This window comes from Mytilus trossulus, chromosome 7 (genome assembly GCF_036588685.1).
Source record: "Mytilus trossulus isolate FHL-02 chromosome 7, PNRI_Mtr1.1.1.hap1, whole genome shotgun sequence".
NCBI classification, from domain to species: domain Eukaryota; kingdom Metazoa; phylum Mollusca; class Bivalvia; order Mytilida; family Mytilidae; genus Mytilus; species Mytilus trossulus.
In genome coordinates, this window is record NC_086379.1 from 32,775,516 (window position 1) to 32,794,831 (window position 19,316).

Consider the following 19,316-nt stretch of genomic DNA (forward strand, 5'->3'; position numbering starts at 1 on the left):
TCGAAGGCCACCAATGGGTCTTGAATGCAGCATGAAAATCCAGCACTCAGAGGCGTCCTTCAGCTGGCCCATAAACAAATATGTACACTTGTTCAGTGGTAATGGACCTCATACTAAACTCTGAGTTATATAAAAGAAACTAAATTTAAAAATCATACAAGACTAACAAAGGCCAGAGCCTCCTGACTTTGGACAGGTGTAAAAAAACGGCGGGGTTAAGCATGTTTTTTGAGATCTCAACCCTATACATGTACCTCTAGCTATGTAGGCAATGTAGAAAAAACAAACACACAACAATACACACAGTAAACTCTGTTTAAGAGAATTCAGAGTCCGATGTCAGAATAGGAAATATAAGAAACTAAACAAAATGACAATAATACATAAATTACCAACTTTAGGACTACTAGTAGTTACTGACATGCCAGCTCCAGACCTCAATTAAACTGATTGAAAGATTATGTCTTCATCATATGAATATCAAGCACAGTCCCTCCCGTTAAGGGTTTAGTATTAAACCATCATATTGAATATATGAAAAGAACACATAACCCATATCATGCCAACAACTGGTTTTATGTTATACATTTTGTACATTGTCAGATTGTAAACAGCAATTTTTTGTTTCCATTCTCTAACTTTAGTCTGCCTCAACCAAATGTTATAAAACTTACAAACAATACTTATTACCACAAAGTACAAATTTGGGTAGTGTCACTTTTACTGTTCTTTAGTTATGTCCCTGTATAACTTTATATGATATGCAAGCAGGGGCATAATCTATCTATCTGTGTCCAATGAAAACATTCCCAACTTATTTTATAATGTGACATTATGCCCTCTTTTGAAATATTAAAATTTATTTAAATATTCACAAAACTTTCACAGTACATATCAACAAATGAAGTATTTGTAGGAAGAAGTTAAATCTACTGTTGTCTGGATCATAAGTAAGTGTAGGTGAAAAAATGGTTAAAAAAGTGCTATTTGGGTACCCTCATGTTACACATTGATCACAAGAAATATATCTGAATCTGGAGAACAAGAATAAGTATAACTACCCATATTGTTGGTACAAATCTGTTAACAAACTGGATTTGTTCTGATTAATCATATATTAACATCTAAATTTAATAAACCCACATATACTAAATTATCCTTAACATACATGTTTACTTGAACCAACTGCTGTAGAAAACCACAGTCAAGTCGTGAAAGTGCAAGGTGATAAAATAAAACATACTTACAATCCTATAAGACTTTAACTCCACTTTAATGATGCTATTACTAAATCTGTCTATCAATCTGTATAGTTATAGTATAGCCATTACCATACTAAAGGTGAACTGTTTTATTTTTAATTGCTATAAAAATGTCCAAACTAAGCGTTTATATAGTTTTCTTTCGAATCAATAAAGTGACCTTTGTTATGGTAATGGCTATAATATAACTATACAGATTGATAGACAGGTTTAGTAATAACATCATTAAAGTGGAGTTAAAGTCTTATAGGATTGTAAGTAACTTGACGGTACCCAAATTGCACCTATTTTGACAGTTTTTTCACCTACGTTTTTTTATGATCAAGAAAAAAATGTCCATACTGTGTTTATTTTGTAGCCCTATCCTTCTTTATTGTATAGGTACACCAATTTAATTTTTAATTCATATTGAGTCATCAAAAAATGGGTTTGAATCAACCTCCAAACTATCCATGATTCTGTAATGAGGAGTACCCAAATTGCATCGTCAAAAGTCTAATAACTGAGCTTTTGTTTAATTTCTTCAAATATTTTGAACAATTGGATATTAGTCCATGCTTACTCTTCATATTTTACAAAATGGTAACTCATAATAAATTGTATTTGCTAATTTTAAAAAGATGACGTTTTGATGACGTCGCATGGTGACGTTTTCGTACATTTTGCTTCTTCAGTAAACAGTCCATCTGTTGATAAATACTGTGGACGTTTTGTGTATATCTAAATATGTTTACCTATGTTGAAAGACGTGCATAGTATCAAATCACAAAAATACAAATTGTTTAGTCTCTAGGAAATCTTGTAAGATTATTGTTGCTATTTTTTCTAAATAGGTGCAATTTGGGTACTCGGTGCAATTTGGGTACCCTTACGTTATGTTTTATTTTATCACTTTGCACTTTCACATTTTGACTGAACAATTTGTTCAATATTCTGACCAGTTGAACAATTTGATTTTATGAAACAAATTGCAATTTGGTCAAAATTTTGAATGAGTTGCAATTGGTGGATAGCAACACTAACAGTCAAGTCACTGTAATAAGAATATGTTATAGAAATGAGTTTTTTTGTTGGCATGATTCCAATCGTGGGTACATTGTAGATTGCAATTGACAGATTGGGAAAATTTAAGTTTAATAAAATGTTAACAATACTTGTAAACACACTTAACTGTCAACACCATATTTTCTTTCACTATTAAAGTTTTGAAGGGGCTATTTTTGGTTTAAGGTCAAGGAACAGTAAATGTCAGCTATGTCCCAGGTTTGCTAAAATTTTGCATACAACCTTGGCTCTGTGAACTACAACTGAAAATCGAAAAAATAATGCAATTTATCTCTAACAGGCTATTATTTGAACTTGGAATTATTTTTAATTATGGAATTTGCATAATTTCTTGTGTTTAAAATTTTTAATAAATTCCATGTTTATTTGTTATTATGATCTTCTGAACAGTTAATAACACTTTCCATACAATATATTTTGGTTAGATAGTGTTGTGCACGGCACAGTACATTCTATTGAAAATGTACTATTTTCTTTGTAATAGAATGTGTTGTGCGCAGCACAGAACATTTCAGCATAATATAGACATGGAATTTATTAAAAATTTCAATAACAAGAAATCAAGCAAATTCCATAATTAAAAATAATTCCAAGTTCAAATAATAGCCTGTTCTCATTTATTTTCTGAAATATTGCAGAGAGATTTTTTTCTAATATGGGTTATTATTTGTATAGAAAGCACATAAAATCGCTAAATCTCTTACATGTTTTTCTACTACATTGATTTTTGACTTACCTTGATTGAGTCAAAAAGCTAGACATAGGTATGCTGTTTCCAGCGGCAATGGTGTCGACAATGTATAAGTTTGTGATTAGGTGTAGTTTATGGTGAACGGCAAGTGGTAGGTCAATCATATTTGGTATGCTGTTGTTTAAACATCTCATTTCCATGGAGATTATTTGGCCCTGCCACCTCAGTCATGGTCTATTGACTTTGAAACTTTTGCTTATTTTACATGTATTAGTTTGTGATTAGGTCAGTTTATGGGGAACCACAAGTGGTAGGTAAATGATATTTGGTATGCAGTTGTATAAGCATTGGCATATCTCGTTTCCATGGAGATAATTTGGCTCTGCCCCCTTAGTCATGGTCTATTGACTTTGAAATTCTTTCTAAGTAATCATGTATTAGTTTGTGATTAGGTCAGTTCAGTGTGAACCATTAGTGGTAGGCCAATGTTAATTGGTTTTCAGTTGTATAAGCTTTGGCACATCTCATTTCCATGAAGAATATTTGGCCTTGCCCCTCAGTCACAGTCGAATTACTTTGAAGCTTATCTTAGTTTACATGTATTAGTTTGTGATTAAATCAGTTTAAGATGAATTGCTAATGTTAAGTCAATGATAGTTGGTATGCAAATTTATTTGCATTTGCAATTATTGTTTCCATGGAGATTATATAGCCCCACCCCCTCTTCATGGTTCATTGACTGTGACTTGTTTGGCTTTATAAATATTTTGATATGAGTTTCACTGGTGAGTCTTATTAAGACAAAACATATGTCTGGCGTACTGAACTATAATCCTGGTACCTTTGATAACTATGTTAGATAATTGCTATTTGGATTTCATCATTTGCATAATCAAAATTACAAAAAGGTGAGACATATCTATTCTAAAAATAACTATATGTTGTTGACACATAAATTGCTGTTTTAATGATGTAAAATAATCATATTGTCACCAACTTTGTTTTTTGTCTAATAATCAATTTATTACCTTGTTTATGATAGTAAAAAACGTCAAAAATCAACGTTTTGCAGCCTGCAATTGGGCGATGTTGCGATTATTTGGATGGTTTTTTTTAATTTTTCACAAAGAACACAACTTTGAATGATGTATACCATAAAAACGAAGTCAGTGACCCTATCTTTATTTTGCATCATTATAATGGAAATTTATGTATCAATAAATATAGTTTTTAAGAAAAATTTCTGGAGAAGAATTAGATATTTTGCAATTTTAAGACAAATTTTGGAAGTTTTTATGCCAAATTTATGTGCTTTTTATAAAAATGTTCACCAATTTAGTAAAAATCCAAACAGTAAAATTTAAATGATAAATGAGATAAATGTATTATAAATTTTTTTTCGATTTTCAATCTAAGCTTATCATCGTTCCAGAGTTGTATGCAAAATTTTACTGAAATCTGTGACATTAGCCCATTTACTGTACATTATAACATTATAAATTTCTACCAAATGTTTGCAAGCATGTATCAACAAGTAGAGGAACATTTAGTGAAATAGATGTAGCATGCTAGTGTCTTTGTTGTGCCCCACCCCCGCAAAGAGAGCACACTTTGCTGGTCCCTTAATATAACTTAAGTATGCCTCAACCAAATTTTATTACAAAATTAAGCACTTTAGCTATTGTTCATTACCACAAAACACAGATCAAATTTGAATTTGGTTAGCATTACTTTAACCAATCTTGAGTTATATTCCTTTATTGTGGTATACAGTTATAATGATAGCAGTGTCATCATATGTATCACATGGACACATTCTCCATTTCTTGTTATTATCTTGAACAGGGTTTAGAAGATGGTATAACACAGATGACAAAGAAAAGTAGAGATGAACGTCAACAGTTTGTATGGAATTTTCCTTTAGATGTCACATTCAAAAGTACAAATCCACATGGTTGTAAGTGTCAATATGTATTGCTTAAGTTATTTTACAAGACAAATTGAGATGAATGTCTATTACCTAATAAAAAGGTGAAATATCAGTCACTCAAGTACAGACATAAGAAACTATAGGCTTCAAGGTCAATGTAAATAACTAATCTTGTAAAAATATGCCATATTAATGTTGAAATCAGAATAAAAAAGCTTCAACCCCAAATGTCTCTTCCTGAAGCAGTTATTAGAATATTATAAGACTAATGAAATGATTGTATGTGTAGACATCAAATTGCCTGTTTATCATCTTGGTCCATTCTGGTTTTTTTTCTATTCATTAAAAAGGATAAGCTACTAAATATTAAAAATATTTATTTTTTCAAATATTTATGAAAGCAGAAAATGTAAGAAATGTTTCCCTTTTGACAGTAAGTTTGGTTCAATTTCAATAAAATAGAATAAGCAAAATAACATTGTTGATCTATTATTTGCATGTAAGTCATAATTCAGCTTTAATTAAATCCATATATCATGCAACCTTTAATTTTACCTTAGAAGAGATGGGTTATGCATGTGTTTAGCATGTTTGTTCATTTAAAGCTTAAGCTAAAGGATGACAACATTATAAAGTGAAACATAGAAGACAACAGTTACCAATATTCCATTGACTTTAAGGCCACTGCTGAAACTAAGATTCACATATCTATGTTAACTGTAAGCTTTTTATTGGAAAGTAGAATACTTTAGTTACATAAATATGAGCTGTTTTGACAATATAAAGAGCATGCATCACTGGTACTAGCATCATTATTTTATACAAAATAACTGAAATCTTCACTATTTTAGCATTAATGAAAATTTCAAGACAGTTTTATATTTGTAGTCAATCTTAATATTTAAATATGGGCTGTATTTTATAATGATACAATGTACATAACATACATGATCATTCGAACGCACCTCGATGGCAGCCACCATATTTTGAGTAGGCAAATATTTTTCTCTGAACTAACTGAAATATGAACTAAAGTGACACAAACTTGTCAACCAATGAAAGCTTGAGTAGTTAAAACATCATGTCAATGGAGGGATGAAAAATTTACCTTAATTAACTAAATATTTTAGTTTAAAAGGGACACATATCTGAATACCAATATTTCGGTAACCAAAACAAAACAGCAATGGCCCCCAAAACAACCCGATCTCAAATAAACACAGATGTAGAGAGCCTTGTTAAGTTTTATAATGTAACAGAAACATATAAATATAGTCAGAAATCTTCAAACAGAAAGATAATCCCCTTCTAATATATTGATAAATCGTTCTACAAACAAAAAGGAAACTGCGTCAGCTTTATCACATCAAATACAAGAATTTATGCTTGGATATCTGCTCTCAGAGATCTTATTTACAACAAGGAAGGCACTGGTTTTGATGTGGCATGGATTGATAAAATCTGAAAATGAGCAAATTATACAAACTGAATTTGTTGTGTTCAGTAAAGGTAGCTTAGACTCTGATGATGACTTTCTTTACAAAGTCATCATATATCTTACAACTGGGAAAATTTTGATCCAAGGTAAAGATTGGGAGTCATTTTGTGATAAAAAATTTCAAGCCTGTAAACAACTGGTCGATAATCTAATTAGTCAACTAGACAAAAAAGGAAATGACAACTGTGTAAGTGTCACTACAAATGACACCAATACTGACATGACTGAAGAAACTAATCCAAAAATTCTTCTTACTTGTTCAATGACAAATTCAGAGAAAGATAATGAAAATCACAAGACTCAAAATAAGGATAGGATAACACACTGAATAAATGTGAAAATTATATAAATTAACCAGAACAGGTTGATTCAAATGCAGTCCTAATGATAAACAACAGGTTAGACATTTTTGAAGAATCTTTAGTCAAAATCACTTCAACTCTGGCCAACACAATAGACATTTTAGGAATAAATCATACAGATACTCTACAGGAACTTCGAAAAATCAAAAAAATCAAAAGGTTCATCTGAGACATTCCAACCTGAAATTAAACTATTTGAAAATCAAATAAAAGAAAAAGATGATACGATTAGTTCATTAAGAAGAGAAGTTCAACAACTTAATGAATTACAAGATAGAAACCAAAAGAAGTATGCAAAAGAACTTGAAAACACAAAAACTGAACATCAAAATAAGATAAGTGTAATCAGAGAAGAAAAAATTCAATCTAACATTGAAACTTGAGAAACTTTCCCTAATAATTTAACAGATACAAAATGATAAAGACAACTTGAAAATGACCTTCAAAGAGCAGATAGACGACAAAACAATTCACAACCTTCAAGAAAGAATTCAGTCATTTCTGTATGATTGTGATGTGGAGAGCCATGGAAAAAACAAACAAAAAGGGTATCTCAAGATAACAACTCTTCCTTCAACAATGATCAACAAGAAGAAAACTTGGCATCTAATCTTGATCTGACAACTGAACACCAAAACAGCTCTGACAGAATGTCTTACACAACTGATGAGAGACCGAAATCAATCCAACAACATTTAGATATAAACAAAAGTACATGAAACAAGACTGTTGGGGACATACCCTATACTACACCAAAATCTGCAATAAATAATGCAAAACTTGATACTATTTTCTATCATGATTATATTGGCCACAAGGTAGACATTAAAAGATTGTTAGCAGGCTCTGGACAATCAGGTCTCAAACAAACAACATACAGAATAGAAAACGTTATTGAAGCATTAGAGGATATTTCTTCGGCAAGATCAATTATTATTCATGTTGGAATTAATGACATCAAAGTGAGAGATGATTCGGCTGAAGATATATTCCCTAGATAAGAAGAAATGGTAAACAAAGCTTTAGGTAAATACACCTTGTTAAATAAAAAGAGTCAAGCATTGAATGAAATGATAAAATTAAAATTTGCAACAACATTTACATTACTTATATATGAAAATATTAATTTCACAGCTGACAATGGAGATGTAATTAAAAATGTGTACTCTGACGAACCATTCGTTTGTCTATATATCAAGGCACTGGGGTTCTTGCTGGAAATATAAGAAAAATCATGTTTCCACACAGGCAATCGGAGAACAAGAGAGTGAGTCAAACTGATCACAGTACAAACTATAGAGGACGTACTAAGTACAATTACACCCACAGATTCAGTAATACAGGCTACAACAAAAGTAACCAATACAAGGGTGATAACCCTAGGAGACCATTGTATAACAATAATTGGTATACTCAAGATGATAAGAGAGAGCTTGGCCATTACAGAAATGATAGTATAAGAAAATCATTTGATTACGACAATTCATACAATACTGATGGAGAAGTTAACTACTACAGAAATTATGACAACAGTACATCTCAATACAACCAATCATACATACATGAAATGGATAGAGACCTTAGCCAAAGTCAGATTTCTGACTTAGCGACCAGTATTGCATCTGCATTTGCAAATGTATTTAGATGTCATTAAATTTTCAATCATTGCACAAAAAGTGTGAAGACAATCATAATAGTTATTGTTAAAAGACTGTTTTTCTTTTTAAATTTAAGAAACTTGTGAATATATACATGTTGATTTAGGCCAGAGGGTCTTGTTTACTTTAAGTAAGAGAAAAATTACTTTAAAGTCCCATTAAAGATGTAAATTCTAGATTTCTTAGTAAATTTATTTCATATTTCACTCTAACTTTATTTTAAAAGCTTTAATTTGAAATCTTATTATGAATAAAACAGTTCTAATTAATAACTATTATGAAATATATCTCATTGTGGTACAACAATGAACAATTGATACAATTTTAAAAGAATCATACATTTGCTAATTGCATTAGCTAATTAGGTTAATGAGAACCCTATCCTTGTGGGTGCACTACGTTTGCATGCATTTGGGGATTAAAATATTTTACGTTTGCGCGCAGCTTTTGATTACATTTGCGCGCATTTATTTTACAAGTTAATCTCAGGTAAAAGTATAAATAAAAATTATATTAAGTTATAAATAACTATTTTATTTTGTATTTTCATATTAATCAATTATTAATTTTAAAAATAGTTTGTTTATCAGTCAAGTTATATACTGTTCATATTGAATTATAAAAGCAAGTAAAAACTCCATTATAGCTTAAGGTCAAGTCACAATATATGAATGGGTTATGTCACGGATTTTTTAAAAATTTTGCATACACTTATTGAAATTGTCTGAAAATCGAAAAAAAAACCGCGGTTTTATCTCTTTTTTCCCTGCCTTATGAAACTTATACTAAAGGAAGGGGTACTGATACCTGTAAATAATTGAACAAATTAATAGATAAATAAGCATTATTACCTGTATTTTCCCTAAAAAATTACTGATTGAATACTTTCAAAATATGTGCCTTATGATAACATTAAGAATGGAAATGGGGAATGTTTCATAGAGACAACATACTAAGACTAATGGAAGGGGTACTGATACTTATAAATAATTGAACAAATTAATAGATAAATAAGCATTATTACCTGTATTTTACCTGAGTTTACCTGCCAAAAAAATGCGCGCAAATGTAATGGAAAGCTGCGCGCAAACGTAATGATTTTTGCGTGCAAATGTAATGGTAATGCGCGCAAACGTAATGCACCGATCCTTGTTCATGGTGTTTGTTTGTGTTTTGTAACTCAAAAATATGTGTATTAAAGTGTCAAGAAATGTATCAATTACTTCATGGAATGTTAATGGTTTATTTAGAAGATTAAGTGGAGACAGGCTATGTAAACTAGATGATGAAAATTTTCGTAATATAATGACATCTGATATTGTATGTTTATCAGAGACACATGCCTCTTTATTTTATAATGGATACAAATGTTTTACTAACTGCAGACAGTCTAAAACTAATTGAATATGGGGTGGTTTAGCCGCTTTTATTAAAAGGGAAATTTTGCAAGGTGTTAAATTAATTGATAAACCAATGAGTGACATGATGTGGTTTAAACTTGACAAAAATTATTTTGGCTTTGAGAAAAATCTATTCATCTGCTCCATGTATATACTGCCCAGTAACTAGAGCAAGATATTACCAATTTTTTTTTAGAGGGTAATATTGCTTTAATTGGTGATTTGAATGCCCATATCAATGTGAGTCTGATTATTATATTACAAATGAAATTGATGGCAGCCTAGATGATTTTTTACCTATAAATTACATAGCAGATGCTGTGCTTAAATCAAGAAGTACTCGAAAAACTAAGGATTTTCTTACCCCAGGCATAGATTACCTTAGCCGTATTTGGCACAACTTTTTTGGAATTTTGGATCCTTAATGCTCTTCAATTTTTTACTTGTTTGGCTTTACAAATATTTTGATATGAGCGTCACTGATGAGTCTTATGTAGACGAAACACGCGTCTGGCGTACTAAATTATAATCCTGGTACCTTTGATAACTATTTACACCAATGGGTCGATGCCACTGCTGGTGGACATTTCGTCCCTGAGGGTATCACCAGCCCAGTAGTCAACACTTCGGTGTTGACATGAATATCAATAATGTGGTCATTTTAATAAATTTCCTGTTACAAAACTTTGAATTTTTCGAAAAACTGAGGATTTTCTTATCCCAGGCATAAATTACCTTAGCCGTATTTGGCACAATTTTTTTGGAATTTTGAATCCTCGTTGCTCTTCAATTTTTTACTTGTTTGGCTTTACAAATATTTTGATATGATCGTCACTGATGAGTCTTATGTAGACGAGACGCGCGTCTGGCGTACTAAATTATAATCCTGGTACCTTTGATAACTATATCACAAAACACAAACAGTTATGGTAAACAATTAATAGAGTTATGCATTTCTGCTCAATTAAGAATTTTAAATGGAAGAACTTTAGGAGATTCCAAGGGAAAAGTTACATTTTTTAATCATAATGGAACTTCTATTGATGACTACTGTATTTGCAGCTCTGGGTTCTTGCCAAGTATCATAAATTTTTCAATAAATAAATTTGACCCAACAGTATCAGATCATTGTCCAATAACAGTAAATATCATGTCTCAAATAAATAGGCAACCACAAGAAAACTTCAAAAACTCCTTTAAAGTGCATAAAATGGAGTAATGAATATGATTTAATAATACTTTTAGATATTTGGATGATATTTTGGCTCTCAATAATGATATCTATATCACTAACGGAAAGCTTAATACTAAAATTTATGATAAAAGAGATGATTTTTCATTTCCTATTGTTAATTATCCATTTTTAGATGGTGACGTTCCCTTGTCACCATCTTACGGTGTTTATATATCTCAACTGGCACGATTCGCTCATGTATGTAACAATGTTTTAGATTTTAACGAGAGAAATTTATGTATTACTGAAAAATCATTACACCAGGGTTTTCGATATTACAAACTAGTCAAAATATTTACTAAATTTTATCATCGGTATAAGGACATCATTCGTAAATATAGCTCAACATGCAGAATTACTATACGTTCAGGTATTTCACATCCAATTTTTTTATGGAAATATTCTTTGTAAAGCACAAAAATGTCAGTATTCACCTCAGAAACTAACAAAACCTTTAAATAGACTTATCAAGAAGGGATATCGTTACGATACTGTTGTCAGGTCATTAAAGATTGCTTATTTTGGCGTTAATATTGATTCACTTATAGGGTCTTTGCATCGGAACACATTTATTCAAAAAGCAGTTGTTGGCATGACACGGGTTATGTTCCTCTCATATATGTTATGATCTGGGTATGATACTAAACCCCTAACGGGAAAGATTGTGCCTGATATTCATATGATGAAATCATATTCTTTCAATCAGTTTAACTGAAGTCTGGAGCTGGCATGTCAGTTAACTGCTAGTAGTCTGTTGTTATTTATGTATTATTGTCATTTTGTTTATTTTCTTTGGTTACATCTTTTGACATAAGACTCGGACTTCTCTTTAATTGAATTTTAAATGTGCGTATTGTTATGCATTTACTTTTCTACATTGGCTAGAGGTATAGGGGAGGGTTGAGATATTATCATAAACATGTTTAACCCCGCCGCTTTTTTGCGCCTGTCCCAAGTCAGGAGCCTCTGGCCTTTGTTTGTCTTGTATTTTTTTAATTTTAATTTCTTGTGTACAATTTGGAAATTAGTATGGCGTTCATTATCACTGAGCTAGAATATATATTTGTTTTGGGGCCTGCTGAAGGACGCCTCCGGGTGCTGGAATTTCTCGCTGCATTGAAGACCTGTTGGTGAACTTCTGCTGTTGTCTGCTCTATGGTCAGGTTGTTGTCTCTTTGACACATTCCCCATTTCCATTCTCAATTTTTAACCGGATGTTTGTGACAAAAATGTTGCTTATTGATTTGGGGATGTACGGCGGGCGGCCGGGCGGTCGGTCAGTCGGACGGGCGGCAATCAAATGTTGTCCGTGCATTAACTCATGAACGTTCAACCAAAGCTATTATTTTGTTATGTTGTTACTGACAACTAAATGAAGGTCATGTTCAATAATGGCGATTTTGACTTTTACCGTTCAGGAGTTATGGTTCTTGAAAGATTGAAAAATGGAGTTTCAGTGGTGTCCGTGCATTTACGCATGAACTGTTCTACCAAAGCTTCCCAAATTTTAATATGTTGTTACTGATGACAAAATGGAGGTCAAGTTCAATAATGACGATTTTTACTTTTACCGTTCAGGAGTTATGGTTCTTGAAAGATTGAAAAATGGTGTTTCCAGTCGTGTCTGTGCATGTTCTTATGAACCATACAACCAAAGCTTTTCAAATTTTAATATGTTGTTACTGATGAGAAAATAGAGGTCAAGTTCAATTATGACGATTTTGACTTTTACCGTTCAGGAGTTATGGTTCTTTAAAGATCGTAAAATGGCGTTTCCAGTCGTGTCCGTGCATTAACGCATGAACTGTTCTACTAAAGCTTCCCAAATTTTAATATGTTGTTACCAAAGATAAAATGGAGGTCAAGTTTAATAATGACGATTTTGACTTTTACCGTTCAGGAGTTATGGTTCTAGAAAGATTGTAAAATGGCGTTTCCAGTCGTGTCCGTGCATTAACGCATGAACTGTTCTACTAAAGCTTCCCAAATTTTAATATGTTGTTACCAAAGATAAAATGGAGGTCAAGTTCAATAATGACGATTTTGACTTTTGCCGTTCAGGAGTTATGGTTCTTGAAAGTTTGTAAAATGGCGTTTCCAGTCGTTTTCATTTTCTCATGAACCATTCAACCAAAGCTTTACCGTTCAGGAGTTATGGCCCATGAAAGATCGTAAAATGGTGTTTCCATTCACATTGTTGCAGATACTCACGAACCATTTTATCTTAGCTTTTCAAATTTTAATATGTTGATACTTATGACAAAATTGAGGTCAAATTTGATATTGACGATTTTCACTTTCACCAATTATCAGTAATGGTTCTTGTGATATTGCCAGGACACAAATAAATGTTAATAAATCCGGTTTGCTGTCGTTGTGACAGCCTCTTGTATGAAAATACATTTAAATTAAACTTATTAAAAATTGACTTTCAACCAATTATTTCTGAATTAGAAAGCTTAGCAGAAATTCCTGTTCAAAATAACTTGTCCAGTGTAGAAGAAATAATTAATGAAAATGTTTCTAATATATCATCTTTATTGTATAATGCTGCTTTTCTTGGCCCAAAACCATCCTCGTTCAGGAATAACAAAAGTAAATTCCGAAAAGTTAAAAAAAAACCCTACTATAATAATGAATGTGAAGCACCCTTTAGAGCTTTAAAACACCATACTAGGAAATTGTGTAAAGAACCATGGAGTAAGCAACTCAGATTAGAAGTTATGTCCCCAAAAAAATGCTGACAAAAATTTTGGAATCAAACTACAGAGGTATAGCACTTTCTAGCTGCTTAGGAAAAATTTTCTCAAGAGTTTTGTATAACCGTTTAGAAAATTATTCAGAAACTAATAATATTATTTGTCCTGAACAGATTGGATTAAAAAAAGGATGCAAAACTAGTGATCACATTCTTATTGATAAGGCTTAAATCAAACAAAAGAATATATGCATGTTTTATTGAATTTAAAAAAGCTTTTGACACTTTAAATAGAGACGCTCTGTTGCACAAACTTGCTATATATAACAAAAATGGACCATTCTTTAATATTCTAAAAGATATGTACAAAGAAGTTTTATTTGCAGTTAAAGTCACTGAAGGCATTACTAATATGTTCCCTTCCACAGTTGGAGTAAAACAAGGCTGCATTCTAAGCCCTACCTTATTTTTCTTTTTATATAAATGATTTAACCTCAATGTTTGATAACACATGTGATCCTGTAACATTACATGACATAAAATTGTCTACTATTATATAAAAAAAAAGATGTGGTATGATTGCCAATGAGGCAACTATCCACAAAAGACCAAAATGACACAAACATTAACAACTATAGGTCACTGTACGGCCTTCAACAATGAGCAAAGCCCATACCGCATAGTCAGCTATAAAAGGACCTGATAAGACAATGTAAAACAATTGTCTAGTCGTTTATATGCTGATGACTTAGTATTAATATCAAAATCCTCAGAAGGTTCACAAAATTGTCTAAACAAGTTCAATACTTATTGTGAAAAATGGAACTTGGCTGTCAATCTTGACAAGACAAAACAATTATATTTAATAAAAGTGGTAAAAAACTAACTAAAGACAAGTTTGTATTAAATAATGAAGTAATAGAATGTTGCACAGAATATAAATATTTAGGTTTACTATTCAAGTCATCAGGAATTTTCCCTAATGCTGTAAATCTCCTATGTAAAAAAGCTTCTAAGGCATTGTTTTGTATTAAAAATTCCCTAATCAGATAAGATGGATGTTTTTTCCCATATGAAACTATTTAATTCTTGTGTTAGCCCAATATTACTGTATTGTAGTGAGATATGGTCACTAAACATTGTGAAGAACAACAAAACTCTTGAATCTCAATATTTATCTATGGAATCAGTAATACTCCAGATCAGAGCGAAAGGTCTTCTAAATGTTAGTTCAAAGGCAGTAAATACAGCTGTATTAGCTGAATTGGGAATGTACCCTATTGGTATACAGGCCCTTAAGTCTTCTGTAGGCTTTTCGTTACATATGTTTAAAGTCAAATGAAAATGAGTCTTTATTATATAATGTTTATAAAGCTAACAAGCAGTTAAATGATGGATTTGCTTCAAAAGTTAAAATGCTACTTTCAAAATTGAATTTCACTCATTTTTGGGAAAATCAATATACCTTCTTTAAAAAACAATTATTTTTAGCCGTCGTGAAGAAGCTCAATGAAAATTACATTATATTTTGGAGAAATTGTCTCTTTAATGATGATAATTCAATAAATGGAAATAAACTAAGAACCTACAGAAAATTTAAAGTAAAGTATGAACTAGAAAAGTACCTTTTATTGAATTTAGATAAAAATGTTACAAAAAATTATGCTAAAATAAGAATAAGTAATAGTATGTTGGCTGTTGAACGTGGTAGGTACAACAAAACAGCTTTAGAAAATAGAATATGTCCTTTATGCCATAAAGAAGTGCAAGATGAATTTTATATTATCATAACATGTTCAGAAATTAATAAAACTAGGATCAAACTGTTTGATGAAATTTCTAGTATTGTCCCCTGTTTCAATTCAATGAGTAAAGAAAACAAATTTGATTTTATATTTTCCTGCGAAGAATATGATATTTTACTTATCATTGTTAACTTCATAAGTGAAATGTATAATGAGAGAAACAATTATAATGTCAATATATGAACTGTGTAATTGATGGATCAACTTATAATGTTATATATATTATAACATATGTTTTGTTACATAAGCATAATATTTTAATTGATAATTTTAAGGAAAATGCATGCTGTCAAAAATAGTATGATAATTAATACTAATAATCTATGTTTTTGTTTTTCTTTCAATGCTACATGTTTGTAGTGTTTAATGTCTATCGTTTTGTAATTAATATGCCTGTCTGTTTGTTTGTTTTTGTTGTGTATTTTAGTAACAATCCTATTGTTTGGATTTTAGACTAATAAAATTCTTATTCTTATTCTTCTTATTCTTACATGAATATGAATGTTGAGCCTGAATCTTGAAAAAGTATAATTGATAGATATAAACTTAAAAGCTAAAATGATAAAAGCTCAGATGCTCAAAACAGTTGATGACAAATGGATAAGGTGCTCTGATTTCAACACAAATGCAACATATTTTATTCAGTGGTCAGCAGCTGTTATCCAGATAAAAGTTTCAAGCAACCCCGTCCAGCAGGACAAGATCAACATATTAATTAACTCTTTATGGAGTTATCACCCTTTATTGATGGTTTTTATACGACCGCAAATTTTGAAAAAATTTTCGTCGTATATTGCTATCACGTTGGCGTCGTTGTCGTCGTCGTCGTCGTTGTCGTCGTCGTCCGAATACTTTTAGTTTTCGCACTCTAACTTTAGTAAAAGTTAATAGAAATCTATGAAATTTTGACACAAGGTTTATGACCACAAAAGAAAGGTTGGGATTGATTTTGGGAGTTTTGGTTTTAACAGTTTAGGAATTAGGGGCCAAAAAAGGGCCCAAATAAGCATTATTCTGGGTTTTCGCACAATAACTTTAGTTTAAGTAAATAGAAATCAATGAAACTTTAATATAATGTTTATGACCACAAAAGGAAGATTGGTATTGATTTTGGGAGTTTAGGTCCCAACAGTTTAGGAATTAGGGGCCAAAAAGGGACCCAAATAAGCATTTTTCTTGGTTTTCGCACCATAACGTTAGTATAAGTAAATAGAAATCTATGAAATTTAAACACAAGGTTAATGACCATAAAAGGAAAGTTGGTATTGATTTTGGGAGTTTTGGTCCCAACAGTTTAGGAAAAAGGGGCCCAAAAGGCTCCAAAATTAAACTTTGTTTGATTTCATCAAAATTGAATAATTGGGGTTCTTTGATATGCCGAATCTAACTGTGTATGTAGATTCTTAACTTTTGGTCCTGTTTTCAAATTGGTCTACATTAAGGTCCAAAGGGTCCAAAATTAAACTTAGTTTGATTTTAACAAAAATTGAATCCTTGGGGTTCTTTGATATGCTGAATCTAAAAATGAACTTAGATTTTTTATTATTGGCCCAGTTTTCAAGTTGGCCCAAATCGGGGTCCAAAATTAAACTTTTTTGATTTCATCAAAAATTGAATAAATGGGGTTCTTTGATATGCCAAATCTAACTGTGTATGTAGATTCTTCATTTTTGGTCCCGTTTTCAAATTGGCCTACATTAAGGTCCAAAGGGTCCATAATTAAACTAAGTTTGATTTTAACAAAAATTAAATTCTTGGGCCTCTTTGATATGCTGAATCTAAACATGTACTTAGATTTTTGATTATGGGCCCAGTTTTCAAGTTGGTCCAAATCAGGATCTAAAATTATTATATTAAGTATTGTGCAATAGCAAGTCTTTTCAATTGCACAGTATTGTGCAATGGCAAGAAATATCTAATTTCACAATATTGTGAAATAGCAAATTTTTTTTTTAATTAGAGTTATCTTTCTTTGTCCAGAATAGTAAGCAAGAAATATCTTATTGCAAGAATTTTTTTAATTGGAGTTATCTTTCTTTGTCCAGAATCAACTTAAATCTTTGTTATATACAATATACAATGTATATTCACTTTTTACTACCAACTGATAAATTTAAATGATCTTTACCATTCAGTGATAACAAGCAGTTTTTTTACATCTTAATATTTTATGATGTATTTAAATGAGTAGTTATTGTTGCAAACTCCATTAGAATATTTTAATTGAGATTAGTTTTGGAATAAGGGAAAGGGGGATGTGATTAAAAAATTGGGATCATTTTTTCTCATTTGAAATTTCATAAATAAAAAGAAAATTTCTTCAAACATTTTTTTGAGAAGATTAATATTCAACAGCATAGTGAATTGCTCAAAGGCAAAACAAAAATTTTAAGTTCATTAGACCACATTTATTCTGTGTCAGAAACCTATGTTGTGTCAACTATTTAATCACAATCCAAATTCAGAGCTGTATCAAGCTTGAGTCTTGTGTCCATACTTGCCCTAACTGTTCAGGGTTCGACCTCTACAGTATAAAGCTGTGCCCTGGGGCATCTGGTTCACTTATGATATTTTGACAGACTACTATTATCTAGATTTCAGCCTTTTGCTATTACTGTAAACCAACTTATTTTCGCGGATACTTTATTTCGCGTTTTACCCTTTCTTGACCATTTCGCGCCTATTTAATTTCGCGATTTTCTGATTGACTTGATGTAGTTTAATAAGGAAAGATCAACGGTTTACATATTCGCGACGATTTATATTCGCGGTTTTTTTTTCTACTCGCGAATGTCGCGAATATAAATCGTTCCCGAAAATAAGTTGGTTTACAGTATTTTTTTGTTACAAAATGTATCTCCATTTATATTATGCAAATTATGTTACAGGGCCACAGTTAATAGTTCATGCCTATGGTATTGATTTCTTAGGAAATGATGTTGTAAGAGGGTACGGAGTGTGTCATGTGCCTATCACACCTGGAAAGTAAGTTTTAATTAAATAAAATATACATACATGTACATGTGCAAAGCTTTGCATCATATACATTTCACATGCTGTTTGGTGAACCTTTATAAAATGATAATCATGCCATTACATCAAAACAAACTTGCTAGATATACTTACTGGAGACGTGATGAGATGATTGAAGCTGTTCATTTTCTCCTCAATGATATTTTTTACAATATACACTCTGAAATCCCAATGAATATGCAGTAATGCTAGCGATGATAACCTGTCATTGTTTATTGTTGATCGTACAGACGTATTTCAACAGACGCAGTGCACTGATAAATCTCCACGGTAGCACTCGTGAGATGTTGTAAACCAGTGTATATGTTCGCCATCAAGCAACCTCCCAATTGAATTCGTCAAAATTACATACCAGGTCAGTTTCGTATGTCTCAGACAATGTTGAGATTTGTTCGTTTGTTATATTTCCTACAACACGAGGAAGCAGATACGGCACAAAGATTAAGGAGCGATTTTCTGATAATACCAGACGTCACTCCACTCTCCAGTTCCATTATCATATGGTCTATAAACGCAGATATAATTAGACTTTCTAATACTTTTTTGGCATGATTGCAGGATGATTGGCTTTGGTTAAGTCCGTGGAACACATAACCACGGCATGATTTCAACGATATCGAAGGGTTCTGATAAATCTAATGGCGATTAGTACATCTCATTTTAAACAGATAAACCGTACT

The 19,316-nt window shown here is 31.4% G+C and overlaps 1 protein-coding gene across 1 annotated transcript in view; it reads left to right on the top strand.

Annotated features, from left to right (window-relative positions):
- LOC134724967 (B9 domain-containing protein 1-like) overlaps positions 1-19,316 on the top strand; it is a 54,519-nt gene that overhangs the window by 14,357 nt on the left and 20,846 nt on the right. The window contains exons 3-4 of the mRNA XM_063588386.1: positions 4,864-4,975; positions 18,492-18,588. Of these exons, the coding sequence (XP_063444456.1) occupies positions 4,864-4,975; positions 18,492-18,588 (209 nt within the window). The remainder of the gene's footprint in view (positions 1-4,863; positions 4,976-18,491; positions 18,589-19,316) is intronic.